At 36.9% G+C, this 16,578-nt stretch overlaps 1 protein-coding gene across 1 annotated transcript; it reads right to left on the reverse strand.

The window, feature by feature from the left end:
- Positions 1-1,976: 1,976 nt before the first annotated feature.
- sfrp5 (secreted frizzled-related protein 5) lies at positions 1,977-12,946 on the reverse strand. The gene is made up of 3 exons (XM_053502502.1): positions 12,104-12,946; positions 7,477-7,554; positions 1,977-3,058 (listed from the first exon to the last, which is right to left on the reverse strand). Exons 1-3 carry the CDS (start codon positions 12,633-12,635, stop codon positions 2,730-2,732), a joined length of 939 nt encoding a protein of 312 aa, XP_053358477.1. The 5' UTR covers positions 12,636-12,946; the 3' UTR covers positions 1,977-2,729.
- Positions 12,947-16,578: the final 3,632 nt, after the last annotated feature.

Genomic DNA, 16,578 nt, shown 5'->3' on the forward strand with positions numbered 1-16,578 from the left:
CCTCACAAAGTACATGCTCTAATATTTGTACTTTTAGGAAAGTTGAATTTGTATAAGAGTAATAGAAGATGAATAATTTGTGTCTGGGAGAATCGGAATAGACTGCTTCCCCCTTAATGTACATGGCTATCAATTAAGTAACCTGTGAAGAAGTATCCAGTTTTACTGCACCAGCAGCATAAGCAGACAAAGAGCCCATTCTTTATCCTAGGCAATAGACCAAAGTGATTATTGGAAAGAGAGAGACAGTGAGAGTGTAAGAGAGAGAGAGAGAGAGAGAGAAAGAGGAAGAGGGAGAGAAAACGAAAGGTAAAGAGAGCTCTTGGCGGCACACTACATTCCCAGTGATATTAACCTTCCAGAGAAATCAGTCTGACACAGAAGCTGACAGAGGATCTAAATTACCTTTTGATTGCTGGTGTGGCGGCCTGTTTATATTATCGGTCATCTGGCACAATGTAGCCCCCTGTTCAGTCCCTCTGCAATCGTCAGGCTCTTATTAATTATGGCAAGTGACCTTTGAGCAGGTGATGACAGAGATGAGGGTTAGGGGCCAGACCCAAAGACACACTGCCTGTTTGATGAGCTCCTATGACTAGGCTCTTTTTTTTGTAGAGTCTCTTTCTCTATCTTTCTCTGTTTTCGGTTCTTTGGGGCTGCTGTTATCTCTAACTCACCATCCCCCACACCAGCTCTGTACATATCAGTTGTTTGTCCACTGTAATTTCTCAATAGGTTAGGATACATTTTGTTCTATATGTGTGTGACAGAATTTTGGTTACTCCCTAAAGTGAAAAGATAGAAAACTAAATTTAAAGACTCTATTCCAATTTCAGTGAAAGACCCTACCTACTAATAGGCAAATATATGGAAAAATTCTCAATATTGCTGACAAATGTTGCTGGTGCGCAATCATTATTGTCACCTCTTCACGTTTGGTCGCTGTGCAGATGCCTATTGTGGCAGAAATTTACAGTTACCGGTTTAATTTAATCAACTCTGGTATGGTGGCTAAATTGCTTGACTTTAATGTATTAAAATTTGTTAAATAATTTAAACTCTTTTAACTAGTCAAAATTGTCTGCTGTCGTTTATTTAGTGTGTAAATACACTCCTCTGGATTAGGGGAAAGTGAAGGCGCAGGTGGATCACATCTTATTACAAATGGAATTAATTGGGCTTATTAAACTGTAGTATATATGTAACTATCCAACAACTTGATAAAATCATGAGGAAAGCAAGGTTACATCGAGACATATATAAGCAGACTGACTACAAGCACCGCCACCCTTGATAAGTGGCTCCGATGTGATCTCTGCAGGAAGACAGCCAATTCAATAGTAAAAATCAATCTTAATAAAGACTTTTTTTAAAACAACTTTACTTTTGTAACATAACCTAAATCAAAATGTATAATTTTGTTCAAAATCCAATTTATCATACTTTTGGGGTGTTTTCCAGAAGTTCCAGAGTTTTCCAGCAACACCAAATGGGGTTTCTCAGACCACTAAACACATGAGGTGTATGATAACTATAGTTTCTTTTTTAGCTTTAGATTTAGTTTCAAGTTCTCATGGGTCCGGTCTATTTACAGTGTAGTTTGTGTCACAGCCGAGTGCCTTCAGCATTTTAATTAATTACTGTATTACAAAGGACAATTCTATTCTCATTGCAGATTTAGTCCCCCTTTGATATTATAATAACCTTTACTAGCTTTTGGAGTGTGGATGTGAGGACTTGCCCTTTTAGCCACAAGAACATTTAGTAAGGACAGGCAATGATGTCTAGATGAAGTGGTTTGGTGGACAGATGGCTTTTCCTTTCATGCTAAAAGTGTGTAAGGCCCATGTTTTGTTTGCCAGGCATCCACAAACCTTTGGTCATATACTGTAGTCTATTTAATTCCTTTATGTCACAAATCACAATTCTATTATTCTAGAGTAATAGAATAATTTCTATTATTTTTACCATTAATTTTAGCAACGGTGAGTTTAAATGATAAGCCTGCCAGATGTTTTTGTCTTTTTTTATTTCTTAGAAGTGTAAGTCATAATAATTTCAGTAAAAATTAATATTTAAAAGAACAAAGTATACAAAAGGCATCAGAGATCTTACCAACCAAACTGCAAAGGTTCAGTCCAAAGTCTGCCATTCAACTGGCTGGTATGAAACACTCGTAAGAACAAGAAAGTAATGCAGGTGCAACTCATCGTCCCACTGACCATCCATCACAAATAAATGCAATCAGTCCTCTTTATCAATAAGAACCATATTTGAGCTGGCCGCCCTGCATTTTAGAAGCATTTTTATAATCATACTCTTATCTACATAGTTTATGGTATAATATTTTTATCCATATCTACAAAATTAAATGTTAACAGAAAAGCTATTTGTCTTTGAATCTAATGTTTATGTAATGGTTGTTCTTTTTTCACTCTGACATTAACACAATCAGCTCAAATTGGCTCCTACACCTTTCTTATCCCTCCTGATGTGGGATCAGTTACCACACAAAAAATGGCATTTTATTTGGACTGTTCTTTGGGAATATATTTTATCCTCTGCTCTAACCAAGGTAAATGAGTACATTTGTATATAGAAAAATGAAGATTGCTGAAGTGTCAACCCATCATTAGCAATGAGGCAACTGCTGAATAAAATGTATGCTGTAATTGCAGAGGGGGATTGAAAAGCTTTGAGTGGGTAGACTTGAGTTATAAAGTCGTTGATCACTGAAAGACAGTGTGGTATGTTGGACACTGCTGTGACTTCATGTATTTGAGGGCATACTTGAGTTCCTTGCTCTTTTTGTCCCACTTGTGAATAGCCATGAGCAGTAGCTGTTGGTCCACCTTGCGGCCCATGATGAGGAAACTGCTCCCAAGGTTGTCAAGTTGGGAACAAGGGCAGTTCGCTCCGTTCTTGATGTACAGGGTAAGCTTCTTCATGTCTTTTTTGCGGAGGATCCCCATCTTGAGAACCTTCTTCTTTTTTTGGGCTGCGATAAGCTTGCGGTCACCTTTCTCCTTCTTCACTTCTTTAATCTTCATTTTAAGTGCTAGAGGAGAGATCAAATGATACATTCTTTTAAAAACAAATTACTTCCACTCAATACCATAGAATAATATCAACATGTCATGTCAGTGCCTGTGTGTGTGTGTGTGTGTGTGTGTGTGTGTGTGTGTGTGTGTGTGTGTGTGTGTGTGTGTTGTCTTTACACATTTGAAGAAAAAAGGGGGTAAATCCCCTCATTTCTTATAGGTCTCCCACTGTCTTACTAGTTCCTTTCCTTTTGTACTCTGTCAAGCAGCAAGACGCTTCTCAACAAGCACACAAGAACATCATGCGCTGTCCTATTCAGTAGAATAGTTTACACCTCCCCAGAGGAGCATTATTTAACCATGGATGGCATTAATTGCAGTCACCCGGGACAGGACAGAGAGACGAATGGAAAGTTTCAAAGACAGATGTGAAATATTCCAACAGGGACCCAAATACTTCCCCACCTCTTTCCCTACAATTTTACAAAGCCTAAGCTACTAACCTTAGATGAGAACTAAGGAAAAATGAACTGTCCATGGAAATTATAAAGACTTATGAAGATTCAGATTTTTATGAACTGAAGATGTGCTGTAACTCTTTTATAGTCAATTTCAGACAGCTGTAGTTAGGTGCCATGACATTTTTTTTGTATGTTTTTTGTGATAACTGTGATGAGTTATGCATGTTAAAATCAGTAGCATCTGGGAATATCATCAGCAAGATAACAAACGGTAGACTTAATGATTTAAAGTTAGGGCATTTTATGTAATTTATATATATTAGCACCTGTAGCACTTCACCAGGTTAGCTCAGGTCTCCATAGGGATCTGTAGACCCTTGGAGCATACAGTAAAACTTTTTGGTAGAAATCATTGTTGGCCTTATCATACCAAATTGTCTGCTTATCCTTACCTTTATATACTGTAGCGCTAGCATATTTCAACTTACTGTAGCTCTGCCTTAACACTTTTTTGCTGCTCCATTAGGTAATGATAAATTACAGGCCATGGCAAACCCCACATTTAAAATTAATGCAATCTGTGGCAAAAAATTTATAAAAGTGGGAACTGGGCTCAAGTGTGTGTCTGGATCCTATTCCAGAAACACTTGGTGTGATGTGGAAATACACCAGTGTACACCAGCCATGAGATGCCAGTTCACTGCAGGGCACCAAAAACACACATTCACACCTACAGGCAATGAAGAATAGAGGTACAGTATGTTCTTATTTTATTTTATTTTATTATTTATTTTTGGAGGTGGAAGAAAACAAATGATTTCAAAATTAATTAGTGCAGACCTGAGGAAAAAAATGAAACAAAAACACTCAACACAGACAGTAACCTTAGCTCAGGATCAAACTATAGAGCCTGGAATTGTGAGACAACAATGCTGCTTGTTGTGTCATGCATACTGAATAATTTATAAAATGTTTTTGTGTGTTTAATTTTGATTTTCTAAAAAAAAAAAAAAAAAGTATAAGAAAGGTATAAGAGCATCAAGTGCATCACAGCCTGCTGCATATGGGGCTTAGCAGGCAAATTGTTGATCCGGTTTCCAAATTCCCCAGATCGGAATCCAATCAAACATACATGGGATACACTTCTTGGCATTACTTTGGCAGTAGCATACTTTTATCACAATAGCTAAAAAAAGGCTATAAAAAAGTAATCTTACATCTCAGAGTTATCCTGTGTTTTGAAGTAGCTTACAATCCAGAGATTTATTTTACATAAGTCTTAATTTTTATTCTTGCCCGTCAGCTATAATGCTCAGTGAGTATGAACATATCTGTTCAACATTGTGATGACAAGCTCAACATATGTTTTAAACAAGAGCTGGTGGAAATTGTGGCTGGTTGGTCTGATGAAGCGGGTTGATGAATTCAGGTAGAGAGAGGTATTTACTTTGAGCAGAAACAGGCTGTGTTCCATACATTTGTTTCCTCCAGCAATATAGCAGATGTGCTAATGCCCAAAAACTTGGGCAATTTTATCACTAGAGTATTTTTTATTTTTTTTTGGCAAAAAATGGTATATTTATAGCTACTTTGCAGTCTAGTTCCCTGTAAAAGACAGTAGTAACACATTTTTTAAAGATATAGCAGTCATCTAAAAATTTTATGGAACTAACTGATACTTATGTGAGTGGCAAAGAAGATGCTCATTTAAAGTTTCACACTGTAGCTATCAGGCAAGAAAAAGATGACAAAAAAAAGTTATTTAGGAATAGAATTTTCTGGGATTACCTACATTTAGCCATTTGGCAGACACTCTTATCCAGGGCAACTTACATTTTTATCTCATTACACATCTGAGCAGTTGAGGGTTAAGGGCCTTGCTCAAGGGTCCAACAGTGGCAACTTGGTGGTTGTGGGGTTTGAACCTGGGATCTTCTGAACCGTAGTCTAATGTCTTAACAACTGAGCTACCCCTGTCTTTGTTGATTTACTTCATCTGAGGCACGAGAAAAAAATGTAATTTGTTCCTTATTAACATAAACTACTATGAAAGCCATTTAGAAGATAGTAAAAGTCATTTTGGGTAATCTGACTGACGTACCACTTTACATATAGGCATTTCTGACATCAGTTTTGGGTTCTGTCCAGCACTGAAGTGTGTCTGGTTCAAACATCATACAGTTTTAAATTATTATTTTTTAAACTATGTTTTGATAGCATTTCTAGTTGAAATTAATTTTCTAATAATCAGTAACAATAATTAAACTTACAATCAGTAAATGTTTAGTTGTCCAGACTCTAATATATCTTATTATTTAAAGGGTTAAAACAAGGGGGCAGGGGCTATAGAGGATTTTAGGAAAAATTCAACGTCACCTAGCTTTTGTATCATACATTACAGATCCAAGTCTGTAAAAGAATTTAGTCTTGAAAAGTGGATTTTTATTCAGTTTATCTTTTGTTATAGAATTGGACTGCATTGCAAATTCATAACAGCTTTCCTGACCACTTTTATTTTTAGCCTCATGAATGACTTTGGCAGTCTTTAACTGTTGTAAGGCCTGAAAATGTTCTCTCCATGAGATTTACGGTACGCTAAACAACACCTTCACTGGGCCCTTTCATTGATATTTCTTGCCCATGACAAGCTCTGTCCGACCCTGAATAGTTAGAAAATTGTAAAAGTATTGGAAGGGTTCTGTTTGAGTCACATAATTAGGCTCAAACATCCTACATAAAACAAAAAAGAATGTTGTTCAATGGCCAATTAAGACAGTCGAACAAGTAATTTCCTTTTGGTAATGGCCTTCATAAGAATAATTGTGCTGGCTCACTAGTAACAGAACCTCTGATGTAGTGAATCTTATTTCCTTCTGGGAACTGGAAGCAACACTACAGAAAGCCTTTTTTTAATATATAACATCCAAGTGAACAAATAGACCATGCAGTTATGAAACATAATACTGTACCACATTTCTGTACAGACCACCAAAGAAATATATCAAAATAGCAGTCAAGACATGTTATAATGCTACTACGTAACAGGAAAATGTGAGTAAAGTTTTATTAATAAGGCTTATTTAGAAATAAGTGATTAACTGGGACATTTGCTTGTGAGTAGTCACAAATATTTATTCAAAATGACGGCTGTCTGTTCAAATGTCTGCAAGAATGGTACAGTCAATCCTCCCACTCAAAACACTGGTGCAAGTAATTTGTCATACTTAAACGTGATTATATACAAAAGTAGGTGACTATATCCAAGTGAAACAAATCGCACAGCCAAAGACAACTGACAAAATGAAGCCACTCCATGGCCTTCACTTTAAAAAGGCTTTACTGAACTTTCCTTTAGCCAACTCTGAACAGAGAAATACAGTTTTTAGAGATCCACCTTTACTAGGTCAGGTCCAGTCATTCTGGAGGCTTAAACAGATGTTTAAAACCTTCAGCCACTGTAGCTGAGTGATTTTGGACCTGAATGTAGAACACAGAGTTGCATAATATTTTAATATTTTTACTATTAAATAATAATGATAATAATAATAATAATAGTAATTCTCAGGCTTTTCCCCTTTTATCCTAGAGGTAGCTACATGGGATTTTATATAATACTTTATTATCATTATTTATTTATTATTATTTTTAGTATTATTTATTTGATATTATTGGACCATTTGCTTTTTTTCACATAAAATACTATAAGCAGGAATGCCATTCTTACTAATTTTCCCCTAATGAGAGAAAGCACCAATATCATGAATGCTGATGAATCACAGTGTATGTTTCTCATTCTGGAAAAATGTACAGGTAAACAACTCTTGAACAGTTTTTTCAACAGAGAATTATAACATAAGGGTTTTTTGCAACACTATAGAGTGGATTTTGTGTGTTTGCGTGTGTGTGTGTGTGTGTGTGTGTGTGTGTGTGTGTGTGTGTGTGTGTGTGCGTGACAATATTAGATTCTTACTTACCAAAGTCACTGGCACAGAAATGCTCCATTATTGTGTCAGCTTTCATTTCATTGTCACAGGGTGGACATGCTTTTGAAGCTACCAGGAGAAAAAGGAGGGAAAATTCACATGAATTGATTCTTTTTAAAGATAATGTGACAGTCCTACTTTGTCTATACATTTTCATGATTTGATTAACACAGTGGGTTTATGTCTCTCATGCAGGACAGACACAATATTTGGTCTTGTATAATTCAGCTACAGCATGATCTGGGTCTGCAGTCAGGTTCACAGAAGCGCTAACCACTTTGTAAACACTTTTTGACTTTCTTCTTGTCAGATGCTATTTTCTGTGGGGAGGATACACAGAACAGGAGTCTGGTGCAATGTTTGCCTAGCAATTAAGGTGGTAAAAATGTTTGAATTTAGATATGTGTATATTTTTAGTGTACAGGCATGGGAAGAAAAAAAAAGCTCTGCGACAGAAATGTGCACTTTTTTCCCAGATTTTTTAAGCTACTACTGGGCGACAACTAAAGTCATATGTTTCTTTTACTTTTCAGGTGGGTAAGATAACAAGAGCAAATCTGACAAATGCTAAAATTGAGACAATTGTGTTTGTTAAATCCCAATTAATAATAAATAATTAATAATGCCTTTTAAACAATAGCTCAAATGTATAATGTATTATTTCAGCTATGGCTTTTTACAGACATAGAGTCTGTTGTGCTTTCACAGCAATCCCTGTGTGTGTTTGTGCATTCTAATGGAGTCTCATTTTGTACCGAGAGGCATGTAAAGCGCACCGCTGCTGCTCTCAAAAAGAGAGGCTAAAGGCCAAGGCTAATAGTGCTTAATCCATTGCTTTCAGAATAATAATGTGAGGGAATGCTTCAGGCAACTGGATGCTTGATTTCCTCTGCAGTGAGTCATTTCGGGCTTCTTCCACGAATTTAAGCAGTTTTGTTCCACAAATGAAAGTCAATGTGGTTATAAATTATTTGATGAATGTTAAATTTGTTAAAGTAATGTTCTATATGGACTTCTGGGGTTTAGTTAATAAAGAAGGGCACTAGGCTACTTCGTGCTGTTAAACATACTGCATTATTCATTGTAATAAGTAAAAGACAGTTGACTGTAAATTTCTGTCCTGTAAAAGTTTTCTGTATAGAGTGTTTTCCTATCAACCCTTCATGTTCCAAACAGAAACAAAGAAACTGGATAAAGATTGTCTATTTTCGATGGGCTGTTGAGGATTTGGCGGCCGAGGGGCAGCTAAAAAGACCATCTTTATGACTATTGTAATATCGGCATCTATATTCTGTTCACTGAACACTCATCAAAATTTCAAAAACCCACCTAAGAAAGCAAAAGTGCCTAGGGTTAAGTACTTATACCCCTCCTCCCTCCCTCCTTCCTCCCCTTCTGATTCCTTCTTCCAGGTTGAGAAATGAGGGTCAGAGTTTATCACCCCTGTCACTAGCTCAGCCACTGCAGCAGATAATATAAGGGTTAAAGTTCGGTAGGTTTCATTGCTTGGGTGGTGGCGAGTGGTGGTGGAAGCCCCTCGTAGGCACTAAGCAGCCGAAATTCCACTAAATTCCCTGAAAACTCTAGACAGTGGCTTAGGGTGACACTCGCACAATCTTTTTTCTGACTGAAGAGAAACTGTGGCATTTCACGTAGTGGCTTCACTCTTTCATACACTGTCTGACAGCCACACTTTTGAAACTGCGATGTCTTATTTGACCTGCCGAGTAATTTATTCACGTTTGCTGGGTGGTTTATTGGCAGGCTGCCTTCTTGAAGTAAAGCCAAAGCATTTGCCTGAAGAGCTAGCACTGGGAATTCTGCAAACTGAGTTTCTGTGTGGAGTTGGTGATCGGCTTACATTAGCAGACCATCTCAAGCTGTTTGTAATTGATTCAGCCAAACCTTTAGCATTGTATCCTTTGTGGTTGTTGTATGTGTCTTTAAAAACCCATTATATAAATGATTGCAAGTGATGAAGGCTGAGTAGATCACATTAAAACGTTATTATCCATAACTGCACCAGACCAAGCTAATAATTTATAGTGCTTGTATAAGTGACTTTTACAGTGGTACCTTTTACATTTGATGCATATTATCTGATTTACAGTTCAATTCAGACCATTTTCTTTAACTCAACGCACCCAAAAGCTTCATCACGAACCTATTTTTTAATATGTCACTATGTTTAATTTATTTGTTCATTGTTAGGTTTTGTTTTTCGCATGTAATGCTTCCATTATACAAGGGAATACAGGGCAAACACTTTTACTTTTAAATTCTGAAATCATTATTGTATGGGTTTAGAATATAAAAATTCTAAATTGATGACCTTTTTCGAAAGAACATTACATTGTCAATTACTCTGTCAATCTGGCTTTAGATTTGAGAGAATAAGAATGCCTCACGCTTGAAAAATGTTCTTCTGTTATTGTAATTAATGTCTGAAGCCCCTCACCCACCCACATTGCTCCTTACTGTAGAAACGCCATTTACTATGCATCCATCATTCAGGCATGGTACTCTCCAGATACCTATTCAGGAACTCAGGTCTTGGCTGTGAACTGGCCCCTGAGGATTTCACCTTAGACCAGAGAAGAAACCCCCCTCCACCTTGCTTAGCTCCCTGTGTAATGGAGCTCTCAACAGGCCAGTAAAAGTCCAGAGCCATCCATATTATTTGTGCTCATGTCGCCATGCTATCTTCTTTCTGATCATTATGCCCCTTAAGCAAAACAGACATCAGTGTAAGTGTTTGGCCGTGGTCTGCCTGACTCATTAGGTGTGGCATATTACTCAGTGGTTATATTACTAGCCATCATACCTTTGGACCTTTATCTTGACATATGTAATTACAGAATAACTAAAGGGCCTCACTGCAGAAATATAGCTGAAAGGACACAGGCGTTTATTGGATTACACGAAATTATGTGATCAAAGTCTTAGAGATTTCTGAGATTAACTTTGCAAATAAAGTCAAGCTGCTTATAGCTTGGGTTAGCAGGGGGTCAGACCAGAAGCAGAGTGATGAACAGAATTCCATTTCGCAAAGCAATTACTATGTTATTCTTTCTGGTTGTTATAACACTGGAACAGTTGTATTTTTACCGCATGAAGTAAGTAAGATTGATGCTTTCCCCACTTACAGACTTGCTACATGTTCTTGGCTTTTGTCACTCGGGACACACAGATACACAGTTTGTAAACAAAAAAAAAAGTTAAGTTTGAGGTGATTGGTACAGTCTACATTTAATATAGAGAACATTTAAAAACAGACTGAGCGTCATATATATATATATATATATATATATATATATATATGGAAATGTAAAATTAATACTATCCCTATATTTTATTATTATTATAATTATTATTATTATTATTGTTATTATTATAACCACCTTTGGATATTGTATATTAAACAGATAACCAGTGCTAGCTGAATACTGTCCTGATTATTAATTAATTTAGTTATTTCTTAACAAAAATAAAAAATTTTTTAATAAATAATGAGTTGAAGGCATTTGCATACCAGTTTCTAACAGTACAAGAAAACAGTTCACTGTGTATTTCTTTCATTTTGTCGCTAATTCATTTTCTTTATTTTCATGTTCTCCACATTACCTAAACGTTGACAAAGAACATGCCTTTTTCCTTACACCTGATGATTGCTTAAAACACTACCCTTAGCGGTTCTTTCCCTTTTCTTTCCCACTTTAGCATTCTTTTTTTTTTATGCTTGGTCCTTATATATTCAGTGAAGCTACGTAAAGCATAGTTATTCAGACTAATTAGTGACCCACAGTAATTGGCTCCCCGGCTAATTGTTTGAACAAAAACAAAGAGAGAGAGAGAGAGAAAGGCCAGACACAACAGAAGTTGCCCCTTCACATTCCAAATGAGATTTAACTTTTAGATAGTGAAAGCCCAAAGTACTTTTTGTCTCTCTAAGTGTACAGTGAATTTCCTGCCTTCATATTCTAAAGACACAGTTCACAAAGAGAAAATAAAGAAGGAGTAGGCAGGACTGCCAGTGATTTTCAATTTGTCTAAGATATATAAAAAAAAAAACAAAGAAAGAACACATTTTACCAGTAATCCATCATTCTAAAATGCGACAACTTCTTAATTACTCTGCATTAAGGCAATGTAAATAAATCTAATTTTGAGTTTAACCATAGAAATGTTACTGACATTTTTTATGCGATTGATTTAAATATTACTGTTACATTCTAGAGGCAAAAGATTTTCAGTTTTAATCTTATTAGATATAATGGAACAAAATTAACATTTATTACTCACTGTATTCATTTGTGGTTGTTTTTTGAATTAAATGTTTTGTGTAATTTTATTTTAAAGACATTTTATTTTGTTAAATCATTAACAATTATTAATAACTTGCCTTCATAAAAAAAGTTTTCTATATAAATTCAATCTATAACATGACTCAAAAGGGCTCAGGAACTTAACATATCATCTGTATTTAGAACCTGTCTAATGTTTTGGTTAATTTCTCTGTATATACTAACCACAGCTAAGAACCATTGTATTTATCTGCCCTGCCCTGAAAATGTATTTGAAAAAGAAAAGCAATTTTTCGAACATTTGCTATTCGTACCTGGAGCCTGAGTGGCATGATTCCCGGAAAACTGCATAGGGATGCAGAGATCATTATCAATTGGGAACTTGTCACATTGTAGCATCTCAGGCCAGGGAAAGCCATAGGTCTCCATGACAGGACCACAGCTGTTCCTGACGGCCTCGCACAGAGAGCGGCAGGGGTAAATGGGCCTGTCCAGGCACACCGGGGCAAACAGTGAGCAGAGGAACACCTGTGTGTCTGCATGGCAGCGCTTGGCCAGAAGGGGCACCCAGCTGCCTGCCTGTTGCATCACCTCAGGCATGGTCTCGTGGTCCAGCAGGTTGGGAAGTCGCATCTTTTTGTAGCCAACTGTGTAGCAGAGACGTAGCTCTGCTGGGATGTCCACACACTGTGGCTGCTTGGCATAAAAACGACCGTTGTGGAAGTTGTCGGATTGCCAGCTGTAATAGTCGTACTCCTCCGCCAAGGTGGCCGAACTGAAGAAGACCAGTCCCAGTGCCAAAGTCAGTGAGCTAAACATACACAATTGCCTCTTATGTACAGCCATGCTTCTTGAGATTTACAGTTTATCAAAGTTAGGGGAAAAAGGCCAGCAATACGTTAATCCTTTTTTTATCCTCTTAAATAGATGAACTTGATGATGGATGAATCAACGCAAAGCTTTGCAGTGTAGATTCTGATTCCCTCTTTTGCTTAGTTTTGCAAGGTAGTCTTCCAATAAATCAGTCTCCTGACTTCAGTTATTCAGACGGCTCTTCCCGTAGGGATGATTTGCCTTCCACTGCTCTGCTCTTTTCTAAGCTCTCTAAGATGTATCTTAGGAATATGAAGGAGTGGGTTGCTGGCTTTACCAGTCGACAGCCCCCTAGCAAGCACTTCAAGTCCACTCCACCTCCCACAGTCTTCTCCTGTGCTGACTAAGACCTGCCTCCCCAGACCACAGCCAACTGCTCTGCAGTGGGCGGCACCCTGATTGGACTGGCACTCCCCCATAGCCCACCTCCCCAACACACTTCTACAGGCTGTATGAGCACAAGCCGTGTGTGTGTGTGTATTATATATATATATATATATATATATATATATATATATATATATATATATATGAGAGAGAGAGAGGGAGAGAGAGAGAGAGGTTGAAGTGTGTTTAGCCTTTCGCTCTTTCTTACATATGTATATATACACCCATTTACCTACACAAACATACATACATTCTTCTTCTTCTTAGCTTTCCATTTTTAAGACATTGTGAGAAAAGAGATCCTTTTTTTGCAGAGGCATTGAGATTCAGTGGAGCTACAGGTGGTCAGGGACGTTTGGCCATGCTATTTGAGATATGCTAATGCAAGGCTTAGATGATGTGAATAGAGTCAGGCTTACTCTCTGTCACCTTTTATCAGTGGCACACACACACACACACACACACGCACACACACACACACACACATGCACAGGGGCCCAGCTTTTAGCCTGCAAGCATTTGGCAGCAGGGGGCCTTACAGCCACATTGCAGCCCTTTCCAACCAACCAGTTATTAACAGTTTCTAATATCAGTCTTACTAATAGACCTCACACAAAAAGACTGCAGACTTTCTGTTGTCTTAAAACATTGTTTTTAAAGCACTGTACATCTAATCAACATGTTAAGACTATTACATTTTACCACTAAATCTTAGTTTAAGAAACTAAGCATGGGAAATGTCTTCAGTCTCAAGCTAAGATAACAGAAACCATAAGAGCATATTTTCATTACCTATCACTTTTCTGTACAAGCTCTTTATCATCCATAAGTGTAAAATGCAGAGAATGGTGTTTACTGGGAACTCTTGTTGACTTAATGGTTTACATGGTCCAGTGATAAAGGATTACAGAATGATGCTGTTGAAAGTTCCAGATAGTTTTCCATACTGAGACACAACCACAAAAAGACATGAAATTCAAAACACATTATCTTAGCGGATCACTGTTGGACAACTTCATAAAAGTGAGTTCTCGCTGCACTCTCAGCTGAAGGAAATGGTGCTTGGCCAGCAGTGCATTCTTAGTCCCTCTGCTAGTCACTCCTTCTCACTGATGGAAATTTGCTTTACTGCCCAGATTGTGTCAGAGACTAGTTGAAAAAGTGTCCTCAACCTTTGCCCCCTGAAAAATCAATAATCGAGGCAGCAGTCCTAAATGAGTGCTGCTTATTTCTGAGTAAGGATAACAAATGCTATTAGCGAAAATATTTAGATGAGTTTATTGTCAGAACATGAAGGATTTAAAATATGTAAAATCCTGTGAATCTGTGTGAAATTACGAGGGGAAAACACCACTCTTTTGAACTTAAACAACTTTATCATGTTTATTAGTGTGATTTTATTTCAGCTTTTATCTTAGATTTATGGCATGTTGGTATATCAAGGTGGGTATTAACAAAGTAACCAGGAATTGGTCAAACTAGCAAATACAACTTATTTACTTTTGCTGCGAAAATACAACTAACAAGTCCTCATTAACTTTTAGTCCAAATTCAGGATGAGCAAGTAAGCAAGAGGTGTGTAAGTATAACTTCAAGCTTTTAAAAATGCTTAACACCTAGAGTGCTTGGCGACTGAGAAACAAACTCATTCTCATGCTCAAATGTACATTTTGTGGCAGGAACGCAAGGGGAACAGTAAAAAGGTGAAGAACAGAATAAAAGGTGAGTGTGTGTTTATTTTTACATACAAGCTAACAGATTTTTCCAAGAGGGCAAAAAACAAATAGGGCTATGGTTACAGGGCAAGAACGATGATCCACAAATCAACGCTGCTATTAAAGCTGTTATCTGGCTCCCTGTCAGTTGTATTTATTATACTTTGTTCTTGTTGAAGAGGCTCACATAACTGTTAGTTGAGCTTTTTAAAATAAAACAAAGTACAATAACTGCTTAATAAAACATGTATAAAGTCATCAAATTTATTTTAACCATTGATGATTTTAAAAGTAATGACAGGTAATAAAGCAAATTTTACCATATACTTGATAAACATTAGAACAGGCACTCACAAACATGAAATTCTTCTTTCCAATAGTAGTAGTAGGGGGACCCTCAGGCCCAATCTCTCCTCCCTACTGAGAATGATGTGTTACTATTTTCTAAGGAATCCTACTGATGGTTTTCCCGAAATTCAACCTCGGTGTAAAACATACTGTTTTTCGACTTATGAGGATGCATTTGGCCTCTAGCTCACTCCTTTTTGGTCCAATCAGAAAAGGACATATTACATCAAAGAACACAAAAAACTGTACTGGTAAAAATGATGTCAATCAAAAATTATTAACCCTGTTCAAAACTGGCTCTGAAATTACTGCAAAAATCCCTGTATAGACTATAATGGGGTTATTACAATGGGACGTACACTGATTTAGCAAAAAACTACCTTCGTATCCCTTTTCAGAAAGCACACTTGATTTAGCAAACACCTCCACAAAATACATCTAAACAGAGAGCCAGCTATCCTGCCTTGTTTACCTTTTAAATGGAGAAGATTGGTTTAAGCAGTTTGGAGATATCAAGGGTTGTTTGGGACTTGATAAAAAAAAAAAAAAAAGATTTAAAGGTTCATGCAGCACTCTGGTGTCGGGTTACATTCTCAGGGTGTGAGTCAGTCATGCATGCACAGGTGTTGCTAAGACAACCAGGTGAAACCATAGTCTCTCTCACTCTCTCTGTCTCACTTTCAAAATCAACGGCTGAACAGTTATAGCTTGGTACATTTAAACTGGTTAGCACAACACAATCAGATCTATCATCACAGCTATCCAATCAAAGCCACATGTCAGTTTATATGTGCCTTAAAGTTTAATAATATACAATTCCTCATTGCCCTTTTTGTCTGTCTATAATCTTTTAAATAATTGTATCAGCTGTATAAAATAAGCTATACAAAATAAACAGACCTTCAGCTAAGATGCTGTTGAGTTAAAGATTTTTAGCTGTGTACATTGAAATTAATTCTCAGGAATGTGTCTTCCTTCTACAATAATGACCGCTGGCATGAAGTCATAGGTCACTGCAGCCAACCATCAGTCAATGAAAACAGCTTAAAAACAGAATAGATATTGGAATCCATGCTTTATCAAATCTAAACAAACTATAAAAACCCAAACACAAAAAAAATATCTTAACTAAATATGTACAGTACAATCAGTCCTTACACCATTTTATTTCTGAATAAGTGATGTAATTTAGCACTCAAACTGCACACAGTTGACGCAGTGGTGTTTGTTATGTTAGAGATACCAATAACTCTAAATTTAGCCATTAATGCAATAAACACCACAATCCTCAATTAACACCCAAAGTGTTAACACCCTACAGTGTTTATATAGCGTAGGTCCAGTTGGATTCCAGTGAACTCTTAAGCTCTTGAGCCCCAGGGATTATACAGTCAGCCTGAAAAGTTTAAATATAAAATACACATTTATTCTTCTGTGACACATATAAATATTATGCCTTCACTACT

The sequence above is a fragment of the Clarias gariepinus genome, chromosome 8, assembly GCF_024256425.1.
Source record: "Clarias gariepinus isolate MV-2021 ecotype Netherlands chromosome 8, CGAR_prim_01v2, whole genome shotgun sequence".
Taxonomy (NCBI): Eukaryota; Metazoa; Chordata; class Actinopteri; order Siluriformes; family Clariidae; genus Clarias; species Clarias gariepinus.

What these genes read in the sequence shown, in the direction of transcription:
- sfrp5 (XM_053502502.1), bottom strand. Translation starts at nt 12,635, where the DNA reads ATGGCTGTACATAAGAGGCAATTGTGTATGTTTAGCTCACTGACTTTG. An exon ending in TCATGCCACTCAGGCTCCAG is followed by an intron (nt 7,555 to 12,103) that starts GTACGAATAGCA and finishes TTCTCCTGGTAG; the next exon opens with CTTCAAAAGCATGTCCACCC. An exon ending in TTTCTGTGCCAGTGACTTTG is followed by an intron (nt 3,059 to 7,476) that starts GTAAGTAAGAAT and finishes TCTCTCCTCTAG; the next exon opens with CACTTAAAATGAAGATTAAA.